Here is a 17241-nt window from a genome sequence, read left to right as displayed (position 1 = left end):
CCCAGATCCGGACAAGAAGTGTGTACATGCTAGTAAAGACACTATATAACAAACATAAATGAAAACAAACATCAATGCAATAAAAAGTAATAAGAATGTCTTCTGCAGCCTTGTTTTTAAAAAGTCATATCTTCTGAGAATCAGGATTTCTCTATGATGCATCCTGCCACTGCATGATTTGATAAATTACATCAGCTGAACAGATGGTTTAATTAATGAAGCACTGACTAGGATAAGCTTGGAAATGGCTAAACTAAATAAAATCACTATTTGTATTAACATTATTTTTAATACAAGTATTATTTGTGTTTATTCTAATATTAGTACTCTTACCAGCAAATAACTTTTCTCAGGTGCCTAAAACCTTTATACAGTACTGTATAAGGTATTGGTTCACAGCAGTTTTATGCTACCAAACTTTTCAGGCACACTCTTAAAAAAGACAGTTCTTCAAGGGCTCTTTTGTAAAGACAATGGTTCTATATAGAACCACAAACACTCAACCATTTGCACACTTAAAAGGCTTTTTTGCATTGTGAAATTCTTCTTCAGATTCATGTAAGTTGAGCTGTATATGGTTCTATATAGAACCTTTTTGAAAAGTGTTCCATATAGCACTAAAAAGTTACTACTGTTACAATAAAGTTATAACAACAGAAAAACCCTTTTTGGTTCTATACATAACCATTGTCTTTACTACAGAACCATCTTTTTTAGGAGTGTATCTTGATTGAGAAGCAAGAACGAATATTACACTGAAAAGTCAAATAAAAGGCAAAGCGTCCTCAAACTTCTGATGGACACGTGTTTCAGTATAAGTGTTCCATGTGCGTCCACTGTCTTTTCTTAAAGCACAGGACAGTGCCAAAACAGCTCTGTGTAGGCCGCCAATGGCTGGCTTTGTCATTCCGTGTCTGAACCCCATAACAAAGGCCTACAACAAAGACCTTCTGTCAATAAATATCACAATTAAAGTGTCTGTGCAGTGAAGGAACATTAAAGCAGATTGCTGTTGATTAGGACAATGAACAGAAGGTTGGCTTGGGTTCTTCAAACCAGCCTCTATTCTCACAGTCTTTTATAGTGTTTTAGCATTCACTCACTCATCTTTGCATCTGGTGTGTGTGTACTCGTTTTTGTGTAGCTTATTATTTTGTATACTTCAAAATGACTTTAAAGTCCTGTTGCTTTGAATGACCCTATATCTAAATGTTTATTTTATCAAAATAAATGATATCAACACAATAACAACACTTCTAAAACTTTAAACTTTAACTAAAAGTTTAATTTTCACAAGATGAAATTCAGGGTTTAAGATTTGGGACAGACACCTCCCAACAGAAAGTACTCTGTGAAGATTACTGTATATACTTAGCTTATTACTATCTCAATTAAAGCCTTTGGGTTTAAACAGATGATAACATTATCTATGTGAATATCTAAGAACTGAATACTCTTTTTAAGTAGTTTTTGAACTGTAGGACTGCAGTTTGAACGTCCAGCTGAATGTTCCCTTCATAGTACATATGGAACATAGGACACAAAACCCCTCTCCTTACACTGTATAAACACAGGTGTCAACCCATGCGGTTTACCTGTATAAAATAAGGTTTTGTTGCAGTTTTGGAGGCTAGTATAAGACTGTGACAGAAAATCAAGTTGAATACAGGTTAACTCTAGCCAACTGTTCTCTCACACTCGGATTTGATTTTCATTTTTTTAACTGACTTGTTAGATGTTTAACTGTCAAACTAAGTAAAAATAAACTGCTGCTGCAGCTAATGATTTTAAGGACAGACATGTTCTATAAGGTAGTCCTCTATTTATGCCAACACAAGCCAAATGAAGCACCTTCTAGATTGGATCTGGCACTTATTTTAGTGGATCATATTTTCTACAAAGAGCTTAGCTTATGCAGTAGTATGTAGATGTCTGAATACCGCTGGTCCAATTGACGTTTTACAAATTTTTCAGTGAAAACATACTCTACAGAGGGAAAGAAAAATGCTAATGCTCTGCTAATTTTAGTGCACATTTTTTCTATATTTGCTAAGTTTGACATATTGGAAAAAATAAAATATGTAAAAAATTGTATGTTTTATTTTTTTCCCCCCAATTAATTTCAGCAAATAAAGTGTACTTGTGCATTAAAATGAGTGAGTAAAGTGTGTTCTCTGTATTTTCCCTTAAATGAAACTTCTGAATACAACTATATAGTAAAAACAAATTTCAGTGTCTGAATGTATGCCTTTGAGTGTGTGTGTTTCTTTGAACTTGTGCTGTGTGCCTCTGAATTTGTGTGTGTGTGTGTGTGTGTGTGTGTGTGTGTGTGTGTGTGTGTGCATATATCTCGCTAATTATGTTTCAGCATTCATTCACTCACACAGGGGCGGACACACATGAATGAGCGTGTAGTGAGCGTCAGCGGTGGCCAGCACCGGCTGCCAAAGCAAACAGGAGGTGGCGGAACACTGACCAGCTCGTTAAAGCTCTACGACTCGCGGGAGCGCTCGCTTTCAGCTGAAGCTTTCCACCAGAACAGGCCCACAGGCTGCAGACCACTGGAGGCTTAACTAGAAACCAGCAGAATCTTCACATACCTCACTCACTGCTAACTGACCTTTATTTATATTAGACATTATTCCACGCAGTAGATAACCCAATGTAATCCCACACGCCTTGAATACATTTTTAAAGGTGAAGTCAGTGATTTTACATTCTTTCTGCATTTTCCTCACACTTCTGTAGCTTTCAATAAAATATATGCTCAAAGGAAGAAAATCCCATCTCTGTGGCTGCCCAAGGGAAAAGACAAAAGGTGCAAACCACCAAAATCCCATCAATCAGGACAGAGAGGTGCATCTACATGTCTATCAATCTTGCTGCGAGTAGCCCAGCCTTAATTTAGCTGTGGAATAGACTTAGCATTGTATAGCTAGCTAGCTCAAACCTGAGTTGTGATAAGACACAGTTGACAGGCCAGTTCTTGCTAGTTCTTCAAATAAATAACGACAGAAAAAATACGACAATGACTAATTCCACTTTTAAATATAACTCCTACACTGCAAACAAACCAATAAAATGATATTTAAGGATCAGAAGTTGAACATAAATAGCATATTTCAATGGCACATTTGCTAAAATGATATAATAATAGTGATAAAATAATGTAGCTGGGTAGCTAGCACTAATGTCAGCTTGTTAAGTAGCTAATGTGGTAGACCAAAAACTGTCAGCTAGCCTATGCTGTCCCTCTTCTTAATAAAATTAACTAGATAAAGTGGACTATCTAGAGCCTAGAAAGTTTAGATTAAATCCAACAAGACTAGTGTTAGATAGCTAGCGTCTGTGTTAACTAACATTAGCCAGCTAAATGTGCTTATGTAATTATTTTATTTTGTGACAGTCGACTGCAAATAAGTTAGCAACATCACTCAAGTGTTCTACTCTAGGAAGCATGTATGCTCTTAAATTATAGCATATAAGACTAAATTCACGTGAGTTCTATTAGAGATGAAGAAGAAACTGATGTTGAAGTTTGACAGTTAAACAATTAGGGGTGGGGGGAATCGATTCACAAATGTCAAATTTCGATTTTCTAAATTTTAATTGATAACGTAATGTTGATGGAATGCAAAGGTGGAACTTGAAAGTGCGAAAGTGCAGCGTCCGGACTGTCTGTGACGGCACATAACAAAAACACAACTGGATGAGCGAGAAATCGAACCAGCACCCTCTGCATTAAAAGTTAGGTCAGAAGACGACAACCCAAACGTTAAGAAGAGCCATTTTGTCCTTTCAACAAAAATGAAACCACCTTGGGAGCCAAAACATTTAATGTCCAGTATGTGCTGATGTCCAAGTATAGGTTAAAAAATATAAAAGAAAATGCAGACTTACTTTGCTCTGCTTCAAGCTTTAGCCAAAGCCACTTTCCTCCCATGTCCACCAGAAAACTTTTCTTCAAAAGTTCTCTTAACGTTCTACTGTTTTACGTGGCTGAAGTCGCTTCTCATTCTCCAGCTTCTTGTTCGAATTTTCCCGTCCCACCTTAAATTCTCACTGAGGCGGCAAATGTAAATGCGGCAATATTTAAGGTGGAACGTGACATTCTGAACAAGAAGCTGACTTCAGCTTCGCGACATTTCAGTGTTTGACAGTCTCTCACTGCAGGTTTAACATTCCAGAAAACCAACTGCAGTGCTTATAAATGCGAATAAGTCCATTTGTCTCCAAATGTTCATCTTAAATCTCTCTCTTTGCCTTTTTATTATCTACTAGCTAGCCGAGACTCTCTGCATTGCTATGTGACCTGCAGTCTGCACGCCAGCCTTCAGGGTTATAGGGTGGTGAATTAGCAGCGTTTAAGGCCATCTATTGTTAAAACAGTGTTAGAACGATCAGCAGAGCTTTATTTTGCTGCAAATGAGCATTATTTTATTTTTATCAGGACAGTAAAAGAGCCGTATGTTGCCGGCGCCGGAGTTAGCGTATGGAAGCACTTCTACGAAGCTGAAGGGGAAAAAGGACCTGGACAAGAGCCACACTATATGAAAGTTGTGTCACACTAAACTAAAATATTTAGGAGACGACAAACATGAGAAATCATATTACATGTTTAAATCCCTTTTCATTTGCATCTGGAATCTGTTGCTGTTTTCTCTCAATGTGAGAACCAAAGAAATGCCAATGGCAAAAATGCTTGCCAATCAGAAACACAGTCAAAACATTCGATGTGTCAAAATAAAAACTGTTTGGTATGTTGATATGAAGCAAGAATGCACTGGTGAGCTTAGCAATACCAAAAAATCTGGCAGACCATAGTAGGGGATGATGGAACAATCTTTTCAGTAATGATGAAAACCTATTTTCAACTGTTGAAGAACATTCTCCAGCACGCACAGATGTGTTAAAGACATCTGTGGAGAAGAATACTTTAGCATGATCTCACCAAAAGTAAGCCTCAAGAAAAGAGAGGCTACATTATAGGTTGCTAAATAAATGTTAAAGCTGTAGGACGGGACTTAGGACACATGACACTAATGTTTACATTGTAATAATGCTGCCAGATCTAAGCAAAAGCCTTAAGACCCACTAGATACTCCCATGATTGGCACAAACGTAACAAATCTAATACAAAAGTGGCCCAAAAGGACCAGAGAGGTTCCTGTCCCTGACTGGTCAAAGACTCTGCCCTGGTGGCTCCAGGAACTGAAGCTTAACTAGCCCTTAAGTAGGGTAGGCTTGCAGCGCAAGTTGCCATGGTGATATCCTTGTAAAAAGTTATCCACCAATGTGAGACAGACAATCCAAGGTTGTACTGACTTAAGCTGAAAGTTTAAGTCAGAAACATGCAGCTAAAGCCACTGTGGTGTGTTTCAGGGCCAAAAAGTGGAACGTTCTTGAGCAGTTAAGTTACCCACCCATTGATTTCACTTTGACCTCACCGTCATCAGGTTTCATTCAATATCCAATAAGCTGGATTATAATTATAAATAGAAAAGTAAAGTTGGCAGACAAGCTTTAAGCTGGCTTGACAACACTTCAAATCTTAAAGCAGTTGCAGAACTCTGTTATGGACAATGTAATTATGGTTTATACAGTAATTTTACGTAGTGGCTATGGGGCTAATATTTTTTAGAATATATTGCATTTTTTACATACTGTATTTATTACAATAATTCATCTCTCTTTCTTCCTTTAAAGCAATTAATTTCTGTCCGAGCCGCAGTGGAAAAGTCCACGTTGGAGGAAATGAAAGGGAACGGCCTTCAGGCTGAAATATGCTTTCATTTTCATAGTTATGTAGTTACGTTTGACTTTGCATGTTTACACAGCAGCTGTTTATGTAATTGTGTGAGAGTCTCTGGAATTATAAACAACATTTTAGTCAATATTTCACCCTAGCTGAAGGAACCAGAGCTATTTGGTCACCAGCTGGTCCAGGAAGCCTTACTTTGACCACTAGTTAAGCTCTGACACTGCCATGGGCTAGTTGGCAAGTTAGGCCAAATTCCTGTACAAATAGTCCTAAGGTCTAGGCTAAATAAAACAGATATCAAGTGTGTCTGAAGTTCAAAAAGAGAAAAGTCTAAAAGTATTAGGAACATGAAAAAGAAAGAAAGATAGTAAGAACTATATGACTTTCAAAAAGAGAAGGAAAGAAAAACAATAGTCAGAATTACTTTGGTTATCCACATGCTTTTCCAGCTGCTTTAACTATCCATTTTCAGCAGTCTAAGGGGCATAAAGCTTGAAATTGAGTGCGCACCTCTTTCGCCATGCTCAGTTATGTGTCTGGGTGCAAATCAAATGCAACCACAGCTAGAAAAATAAATAAATAAAAAATGCAAAAAACTCTCACAGCCTTCAGCCAATCACACATAGCTAACGTGAACTAATTATCATTAGCCAAAACCTCAAAGAATAAATTTTGTGCACTCTTTTCACCAGTCACAAGCAGCCAAACCACAAGCACTAAGGTTAGCATCTTTGCATTCAGCCAGTCAGGAGACAGCCAGGCCTATAAACTCTAAAAGAAGCATTTGGCTGGAGAAGCAGGTCTCCACTGGGATAGACTTCAGTTCTCTAAAAACGCAGAAACAGAGAAAGTATTGTGTTTTCCATTGTTATGTTTGGTTATTGATCAGAACAGAGGCAACTCCCCCGTGCAGAAACATGTGGTTTGTGAGTATTTATATGGAATATGAGTGTTTTTGTGGTTGGGGGCTTGAAACACATAATGAACCAACCTGTCAACATTTCTCAGTCAGTCAAGGCCATTTCAATCCACTTTACTGCACAAACATAACATCAACCACTCATCCAACTGTTAGCCAAATTCATCCACCATGTAACCGTCCCTCAGATCATCTGTCTGCCAATCTATCCATTCATTCTTGCTCTATTCAGCTTTCACAGAATAATTACTGCACAGTAAATTTCACAATATCCATATTGTCTTCTTTTCTGATCACTTTCAGGACTGCATTTCTTTTCAGTATTGTTCACTCAGTCGGTTGTTCCACACTTCCATCTATCCATTTATTAATGCATCTAGCATTTAGTCAGTTGTTCCCTCCAACCATGCACCAATCCATCAACACAGCCACCAATCCATGCAACTATCATTTGGTCAGTTCTGTCCATGGATACGTTCACCCATCCACCAGTCTTTGCATTTATCAGTCAGTCTCTCCATCAATCCATTCACCCATCCATCAACGCATCTATCATTCGGTGAGACATTCCCTCCACCCATCCATGCATACATGACTTGATCAATTGTTCCTTCCATCCATCCATCCATTCATGTATTTATCAATCAGTCAGTCTCTCCATCAATCGATCCATCCATCCATCCATCCATGCATCTATCATCAGGTTAGACATTCCATCCATCTACCCATATATGACCAGGGTTAGTTGTTCTATTCATCCATCCTCTCAGCCATCACCTACCAATCCATGAAACTATCACTTAATCAGTGGTTCCATCCTTCCATCTCCCCAACCACGCACTCATCACTTGTTCAGTTGTTCCTTCCATCCATCCTTCCATCTACCCTTCCATCAACCAATACATGCAACCATCATTTTGTCTTCCCATCCCTTTTTTCATTTATCCATACCCTGGAAGGCAGCAGCATGTCCCGAGAGCAGAAACTTGAGCTCGAAGCTGTATGACCTGATGTTTTGCACAGTCTCTCTCACCACAGCCACTCTATAGCTCTCCTCCATCTTCCGAGTACAGCAAGATGGACCATCGTGCTTACACACCAACAGGTCCACATCTGAGAGAGAGAGAGAGAGAGAGAGAGAGAGACAGAACAATTTTGTGTTCAGTTTTATTTCACACAATATATTACAGTGCTTAACATGCATACAGTCATAAAGCTCGACACACCCCCCCTCATCACCAGCCACCCACTGAACACAGTCTGTCAGAGCAGACAGTTATATCATTTAATGTACCAGCTTAGCCATAAGACTCTATTAATATCTTTTTCACATCCTCATTAGGATGATGATCTAATGCTGTGTGCTATCAGAGCCCCTTAAATTAGGGCTGACACACACACACACACACACACACACTTAAATGCAGCAAGGGTCACTCAGTGCTGTCTATCACATAAAGTACTTCAACATCCAACTCTAGCCTTTTGCTATCTTGCTGCTGAGTTGTGTCTTGTTTCGTAGGAAACTGGTGCTTTCCAGTTCCCTAATGTTAACATTCTCTTTTTGGATATACAAGCCAAGATGTCTGGCTGTAAAATAACCCTGAATGATTTAATAGATTTTAAATACATTTTTAAAATGAGAATTTTAGTAACATTTTCCAATTCAATCAAATTCTCATTATCATAATGGTCTGTAAATGTTTTTACCCCAACTTTTCTTTTCTTTTCACAATTTTATCATCTCATTATTGCAGCAAACCATTGATATTTTACTTGCACCACAAAACATTAAAGTAAAAGAATATCATCACAGTCTGAACTGTATCTCCAAAATGGTAACTTTACAGGGGAGGAAATGTTCTTCACTTGAAATGGAAATTATTCACCAAGAAATTTTCCCACAATTTAAAGGGCAGGTAGCATTTTCAAGTTATGTAAGAGAGTAAAAAAACTATAAAAAAAAATGGAGATAAGATTTTTTTTCCAACAGCGACGGTATTTGATCCTTTCAATAATCTGTAGTTTCAGCGTGATGCCCAGCGACTTTGCAGTAAAGAAAATTTTTTGTGTACAATGTAGAATATCAACTGACCTAAATTTTATGAACTCAAAATCATCAGGCAGATAAACAAATACTCATGGACATGGTTTGACGTGGTTTTACAAGAATGACCTGCACAAGCCGCTGGGCATCACGCTGAAACTACAGATTACTGAAAGAATCAAATAAGAAAAATGTGTTAAAAGCATTAAAAAAAAGCGCCAGCGCATTATTAATGCATTAACTTTGACACCACTAGTAAGCATGCAAGTAAAAACATAGTTATGTACATTTACTTTTGGATTCTAGAGTGATTTGTCATTTTGCTATGCAATATAAATGTAATTACAAAATTAATTACCCAATTACTTCACTAATTCCATTCACATTTTAATTTCCTTTGGTAAAGGATGTTTTTCATTCTGCAAAACAGGACATTATGCAAAAAAATTAATTGAATTCAGATCATAAAATCTCTCTTCTACTTGCAAACACAAATGCGGTGTTGACTGAACATTTAGAACCTGCAGTTTCCACAGAATACAATAAGCTATGATTCATATAAAAATTCCAGCATGCTTTTGTTATGGCTGGTGATAAGTGTGACTTCTAAGGGTTAAACACACACATGCACGCCATACTGACATCACAGACAGAATTAACCGCTGTGGTACTGAACCTCTTGAAGAGAGAGAGGCCCAGGATCACACGCAGCACCTTGGCCCTCAGCAGGGGGGAGTAGAGGAGCGAGATAGGGGGCCTATCCGATGAAACTCGACCCCAAGAAATGTCTCTCTAGCACTCTCTCACTATCCCTCCTCAACCCTGAACCAAGCCTTGTGCCACTCGTTCCAAATCCAGCCCTGAAACACAATAGGGGTGGATAGCTCTCACCCACTCTCTCTTTCTCCCTCTCTTGCTGCATGCCCTGGCTACGCATCACTGTGGTTTAATTATCCAGGACGCACCAGCTGCTGTGTGTCCCAGTGGAGTGAAGTCATAACTGTCCTCTATCCCCCAACCCTCTCCTAACTGTCTAGTTCTCCCTCTCTCTGCCTATCTATCCTTTTGGTCCCTCGCTCCTCTCAACTTCATCTCCCATCTCATCTCTCAGTTGCACTTTCTTCTGCTTCTCCAAATTCTCCACTGCTCTTAGAACTAACAAAGGAAGACAAGCACAGATAGAGAGAAAGAGAGAGAAAAGTGAGAGAGGTAGAGATAAAAACAGAGTAGAAAATAGAGAGAGAGAAAGTGAGAAAGTGAGAGCGAGAAAAGAGTGAGACAAGGAGTCAGAGAGAGGCAGACAGAGAGAGAAAAAAACACAGACAGAAAGAGAGAAAGTAAGAGAGGGAAGGAAAGAAAGAGACAAAGAGCATAAGAGACAGAGATAGAGACAGAGAGTAACAAACAGAGTAAGAGAGAAAAAGTAAAAGAGTAAGACAGACAAAAAGAGTAAGAGACAAAGAGAAAGAGAGTAAAAGAAACAGACAGAGTTAGAGACAGTGAAAAAGAATTAGAGAGATACAGGGATTAAGAGAGACAGTGTAAGAGAGACAGAGTAAAACAGACAGAAACAGAGAAACAGAAACAGAGTAAGATACAGACAGAGAGACAGAGACTAAGAAAGACAAGGATAGACAGAATAAGAGAGAGAGGGAGAGGCAGCAAGAACAAGAGAGAAACACAATGAGACAGAGTAAAGACAGAGACACAAAGTAAGAAAGAGAGTCAGAGAGACACAGGAAGAGACAGAAAGAGAAACAGAGAAGAAGGGAGAAGAGAGAGAGAGAGAGAGGAGAAAGAGAGAGGAGAGAGAGACATAATCAAGGCATTTGGCTCTGATCAGGCCATGCTGGCAGTCAGACTGGACACTTAGAAAACTCTGGAACACTGTTCTGTGGTTCGGATAGTTTCAGGCACATCAGAGGATGCTGCCTAAAGCCCAAACCTACACTTGGAGAGACCGAATCATGGTTGCCTCCAGACTAGCTTGAGGTTTACTAAGAAACCTTGCACTGTAATGGTAGTTTGCACTGGCAACTCCACTTCTGTATGTTTTAATGGCACAACGTTAGAATCCATTAATGCCAGCTGTTGATGGTGTTTCAATGCTCAGTACACTTGCAATAATTTCTGATGTATCAGAAGTAGTTGTTCTTTTAGTGTCAACTAAGGTCAGTTTTCTCTTTCTCTTTTAATGGTCAATGCTCTGGATTTAAATGGGTGGGGCTGGTCCTGGATTTGTGCAACTAGACAACTTCCAGCTGGAAGAACTACAGATTGTGGTTTTATTTCAATGAATCATTTATGCATCGTTTCCACATTAAAGAGAGTTGAAGTCCTCATTGGAAATAAGACAGCAGCTCACAACACACAGCAGTACCTGAAGCCAGGTGTCCAACTTTTACACTGAAATAGACTTCAGACCAAAAATTTAGACATCAAGCAGCCCATCAGGTATATGAAAGGAAAGAAAGAACTGGGCAGACTAGGTAATAAAGCCACATGGTGGCCCCTGCTGCTCAAGTAGACCATCTGAGTTTCAGCCATTTATCCTTCCTTTTAATCAGGCCAGTCACAGTGGAGATGGACGTTTAAGAAGCTTTAGGCCTCAATGAGCTTATTAGGTGTTTAAACTGGATTTGAGGAAATCTGAAGACGCACAAATTCCCTAATCTACGTGCTTTTTTTCCTTTAAATGCCCAGTAGCTGGACGTCCAGGGCCACACCATCTGACAACACAAAGTTAAAGTATTTTCTTGACTACACTTTTAAAAATAAAAGTTGCCCAAAATTTTGGACCACAGCCATAGAAGAACCACATGTGGTTCCCTTAAGAAACTTAAGGTCCTTTAAAGAACCACTTTTGTGAATTAGATGTGTGTGAACAGTCTTTTCTAAACGTTTAAAGAACGTCCACATTACATCGCAGGTCTATATCAATTAATCCTTTTTTTTTTCTTAGAGCAATACTTCATAGCATACATGCATACTATAGAAAACCATGCAAAAACATTTATGCATTCCAAGTGTTCACTGAGTTTCCACCATTCAATAAAAATCCCCTGAAGAACAACATCTCTAAGGCTGTGAAGTAAACAGACACACAGTATCTTAGCTGCTGCTTTTTTTTCCTATAAGTATAGACACGTGACCACAAGACAATGTCTGAGCATTAGTCATTAATCCAGGGGTCGGCAACCCGAATAGTAAAAAGAGCCATTTTGTCAAGTTTCAACAAACTATATTGGGAGCCACAACATTTCATGTCCATTTCCCTGAAGTAACGTCTCACCATCTTGGCTGTAAATATGTCTCAGTTTGTGTTAATGTCCTATTATCCATGTTCGTCTTAAATCTCTCTTTGCCGTTTTGTTGGCTACTAGCTAGGTGAGATTGCTGTCTGCATTGCTGTGTGACCATCACTCTGTGCGCCAACCTTTAGGGCTAAAGGGTGAATTAGCAGTTATATATATTAACTCCAGCTTTTAAGACCATTTATTGTTAAAACTGTGTTAGAATGATCGGCAGAGCTTTATTTTACTGCAAAGGAGGATCATTTTATTTTTACACAAAAATCTAATTCTGCTCTGGAGCCGCAACGGGACAGTAAAAGAGTCGCATGCAGCTCCGGAGCCGTGTGTTGCCGACCCCTGCTTTAATCTATCACACACATATAAAATAAAGGTTCCTAAATGTTTTTTGGCTCGGTCATATGATTCTAGGAATAAAAAAAAAACATTGTAGAAGCTTTACATTATGTAAATGTTCTTTAAACTTCAAAAAGTTTGGACGTTTGTCCAATTTGAACACTTCATTTACATTTTCAATTCAATTTTAACAAAAAAAGTTTACACAGTGGAGATTTAAAAACATCTACTGAAAGGTTCTTCACGTCGGCAGTTCTCAACCCCGGCTCCGTAGGCCCCCTGCTCTGCACATTTTTTGTTTTTCCTATTCTAACACACCCACTTCAACTCAAGAAGGGCTTTTTATTGAGCTGATTAGTTGGACAAGGTGTGTTCAGAGTCAGGACAACACTAAAATACACAAAGCAGGGTTGACTACCACTGCTTTAGGGAACCAAAGGTGGTTCCGCTATGATAGTGACTACCATCCCTGTTTCTGCAGAGTGTTGCTCCAACCCTGGTCATATCTGTCTAATTTTTGCCTTTAGAAATCCCTGATTACCTGAATGAGGCATGTTAGATTTTGGCTGGAGGTAAAACCTACAGAAAGGTAGGTCAGGTACAGGGCTGGTGACCACTGGTCTGTAACATCACTCCAAAAAACTGTTCTTGGAATCTTTATATTGAACTACATAAGAAGCTTTGGAATGCTTGACAAAGTGTTTTATATGTTTGGCTCTCAAAACCATACTGCATTCCTTGGGCTTGGTACTTTTTCCACCCACAATGCCACAGCTAATAGACACCACAATGGCTTACACAATCTGACATGAGACAAAGAAACTCAGGGTTGCATTTGTCAAGAGCTAAAGGAGAATGACTAAACAGAATGGCATTTCAAGCATTGGAGAAGGGAAATCCATTCCTCAGAGATGTCCCTTCCGGAGTGTGGCCTACCTTTGCTAAATCTCATAAAGCTAATTTCTGCTAGCTCTCCTATGGGATTCCTATAGTATGTTAGCTTTAGTCTAACAGCGCCTAACATGAACATTAGATTTTTTTGGCTGCCATGGATGAAACAAAGATTGGATGGATGAAGATTGTAAATGACAATCTTCCGTATTTATCTTAAGATTGTAACCCAAGATTAACATGTTTCTCCTTGCATGCATTAGTTTTACATCAAGTCTTTCAGTGAAGAGCCCTGGCACAGAGCTGCTCCTGCTTTCCGTTTCTAACAGCTATTCCACTGTAAATAAAAACATCATTGGTTGCCTCCACTGTCAGTTCCTTATTATGTTGGTTAGGCAGTTCTGCACCTGAAGTCCAAACTAATGGGAGAGCTTGCTTGGAAGTATCTTATCCAATCTAGGTAGTTTCCTTTGGCCATATCAAGCTTTTAAAGCTTTTCTTTCCAAACCAATGTTAAAAATGTAAAGACTATTACTACAATATTTACAGAGTTTAAATAAAACAAGTATGAATATTACCTTAAAAAAATTACATACATGTATTTTTTTTAAAAAAAAATCAACAGACCTTCTTTAAAGGCGTGAAAGGCCCTGAGGGTTTGCAGCCAACAGACACCTTTCAATACCGTCACTATCACTATGAGAAGCTCATTAGAAGAATCCAAGCTTTTATATTCACTATTAATAAAACACAGTACGCAACCACAAAGCTAACTGCCCCAGAGTAATCACAGAGTATGTAACTGGATACATATGTTTAAATGACACATTTTTATTAGACAGTATGTTTTGATATTTTTATTCTGAAGCTGTGTCTGAGCAGACAGTCCCTCAGCTCCTCTTGACTGGGGGCTCATGCTCAGTTTATAAGCCCCTAATCACCCACAGGTGACAAATGCCCACTGCTTAATTGGCTGGATTAGCTCCTAATTCCATTCTCATTGCTCAACACCAACATGACCCCAGAAAATTCAGGGTCAAAGCTAAGAAACTTCTTTTTGAGCTGAAGTGGGTCCAAGAGAAAATTAGCAATCCATGTGAAATCTGAAGCTTTTTTACTGTGCTAAGTCTTTACAGAACGCAAATGTTATGATTTAAATATTTACACTGACTGTACATTGACTTTATGGGTGTGGAAAGGGGGACTTCAGCAATTTCCTGATCATGCTGTCTTTGGGTGTATGTATGTATGTAGGCGTGTATGTATGTATTTACTTTTCACCAGACCTGCACGACTTTAATCTTTAAAGGAAAGGCGAGTAATTAATGATGGAAGTAGTCACGCTGATACTAACCCCTCCTCTCTTTCCTTCACAGGAAGCTCTCGGTGCTTTGAACTACTGGCATAAGCTGGAAACCATCAGTGTGTTTACCTGGACCCGATGTGTTTGCTTTGCGAGGGCTCATGCTGACAGAGAAAACATTTCTCCAAAGGATTGGGCAGCACTGCTGCATTTCTGTAGACCTCAGGCGTGTGCCTGCAGAATTTGGCTTAGCGGAGCTCAAACTGGCATAGATGCTCACAGTGTGCCAACCCAACAGTGTGCAAACTGGGACTAAACACTGAAAAGGTGGAGTTTTGGGATGTTTGTTGGATATTTAGACTTGCAAGAGGAAGAAGAAGCAACTCAAGGGGTTTTTACAGCTGAACACGTTTAATGATGCAGGCTAGATTTTATCAGCGGCAAATCTAGTGCTGGGTTTTTCTGCTAATGCTACTGTAAGTTTAGCTTGTTACATCACCAAACCCTTTTAAAACAGTACCAAAAGGGTTCTTTTGAGTGATGCCATAGAGGAATTACATTGTGTTCCTTGAAGAACAGGCCAAAGCCAGGACCCTTTTAATGGGGTGGCCAGGTTAGACCCCGCAATTGTACTGGGGTGGCAATGTTTAAGGGGGGGAAAAAAGTGTGAGATAACATTGGGAGAAAAATATCTGGCAGGGTAACAAGATAAACTTACAGTAGCATTAGCAGAAAATCCAGCACCAGATTGGCCTCTGATAAAATCTAGCCTGCATCATTAAACATGTGTTCAGCTGTAAAAACTATTTAACTTACACAACAGACATTACCATATGATAAATGTTACTCACTTTTGGTAGTTACCTAATCATACCATCATATAGTCAACTTCATTTAATGTAGTTCACAGCAGCACTGCTGAAGTGTACTGGGCAAATCATTAATGTGATCATAATTCTCTGAAGATAATCGTATTATTATGTGGTTAATCACACCTTTAAATCAATTTTACTCTGATTTTGTCCTGTTTTGAATTATATTATGTGAAAAATATTGTTTTTGTTCCTCCACTATTTTCCATGCACTGAATATTTGAAACACTGTTCCACAGGCAAAAATATTACAACATGCAGATGTGGAGATTTATTTAGGTTTTTTTCTAATATAGAAACCCAATGTTAGCTGCTTCCTAAAGCATATGAACAAGAATAAAGTTAAGGTTTTAAGCAGCTTTCATGGTTTCATGGCTATGGCAATTTTTCACCATAAAACCATTTCGCTGAATGTCTTACTTTAACTTGGGTGGCTACACTTCAAAGGAGGACGGCACTGGCCACCCCTTGACTACATCTTTGCTGAAGAAGCCCTCAGTGAATGGTTCTTTAAAGAAACACTGGTCTCTTTTCCACTGTAGGGCTGAACGGTTCTGAGCATGAAGAGAAACTGTTCCAGTGCCATTTACACATGGACACAGATCGTCATTAAGCACTTACAGATTGTTAGCTAACTGTGCTTGGAGCTCCAGAACCACTCAGTGAGATGACTTAATGACGTAGTAATTTGCTCTCTGGTTCTACATTTACGTCAATATTACACCCCCTCCTGGGTTATTTCAAACCTGAAAACAATCAGGTAAGTTCAGGTGGGTTACACAGTTGCCAGATAAAGGAAAGCATTGCACAATTTTCAACCTAACAACTGCAAAATGTTGAACAGTGCTGCTACTAGGAGAGAGGAGCTGGTTAGCATTAGCTTAGCGTTTGAACAGTTCTTCTTTGCTCACTGCAAAACAGGTTCAATTCTGGCCAACATCAGCTACATTCACGCAAGTTTAGACGACAATGACTTAAATCAGAGGGAGAGAAGTCGAGCTGATGTTGGAGAGACAACAGCCTAAATTAAATCTGTTCCATTGTGTTTGGAGCGTGCAAGCTGGCTCTCATATTTAGCAGCACTCCTAGTTAGCTTAGCTAGTGGACTACAGATCCAAACACTGCCACCCACCACAGTAAAGGTTTAAATTACGACTAACTGCTCTTCTGTTACATACGTATATGATAAAGCAAAGGCTATCTGAGGGCAAAGAGAGCACACTGATTCTCAAACACACATGAGAACACAAAGTCGAGTGACTAGTGTTGGGAGTAACCTGCAGCAGTTTAGCTCTGCCCATTCACAGTCATGTTATAAGGTGTTTCAGCCTGAACTGCTTTTTGAATGAGACACAATACAAGGCATTAATCAGAACAGAAGCCATTTACATACATCAGTCTTAAAAGCATAGTAACAAAAACACCTTGTTGTAAAATGAATTATGTTTTGGTACATAAAACCACACAAATGTCAAGAGAAGGCTTCACTCAGGAAAGAAAGAGGTAGACAGGGAAGGCAGGTAGGTAGGTAGATAGATACGCTCAGAGCATGTGAAGTAAATCTACTATGATACCAGAAAGGCTTTGAAAGGGTAAAAAGATCAACGCAGCCCACCAAACACAGACCTCAAAGTCCAGACAGAACCACAGACATGCATCATTTTTCTAAGGCCTTAAATGGACCACACAGACAGAGAGATACACATGCACACAGCAGAACAACTGGCTTATCTGCCCAGAATACCCTTACCTGGCCTCTCCTACTCAAACACAGCAGAAATACCCTCACCTTGACCTGGCC

The 17241-nt window shown here is 39.1% G+C and overlaps 1 protein-coding gene across 2 annotated transcripts in view; it reads right to left on the bottom strand.

Annotated features, from left to right (window-relative positions):
• gpc5c (glypican 5c) overlaps window positions 1–17241 on the bottom strand; it is a 281178-nt gene that overhangs the window by 242735 nt on the left and 21202 nt on the right. For both annotated transcript variants that reach the window (XM_036555964.1, XM_036555965.1), the window contains exon 2: window positions 7632–7793. In XM_036555964.1, coding sequence (XP_036411857.1) covers window positions 7632–7793 — 162 coding nt within the window. The remainder of the gene's footprint in view (window positions 1–7631; window positions 7794–17241) is intronic.

This window comes from Colossoma macropomum, unplaced genomic scaffold (assembly GCF_904425465.1).
Source record: "Colossoma macropomum unplaced genomic scaffold, Colossoma_macropomum, whole genome shotgun sequence".
Lineage (NCBI taxonomy): Eukaryota > Metazoa > Chordata > Actinopteri > Characiformes > Serrasalmidae > Colossoma > Colossoma macropomum.
Note: the sequence above shows the minus strand (reverse complement) of the source record. Positions and strands in the feature narration are given on the sequence as shown.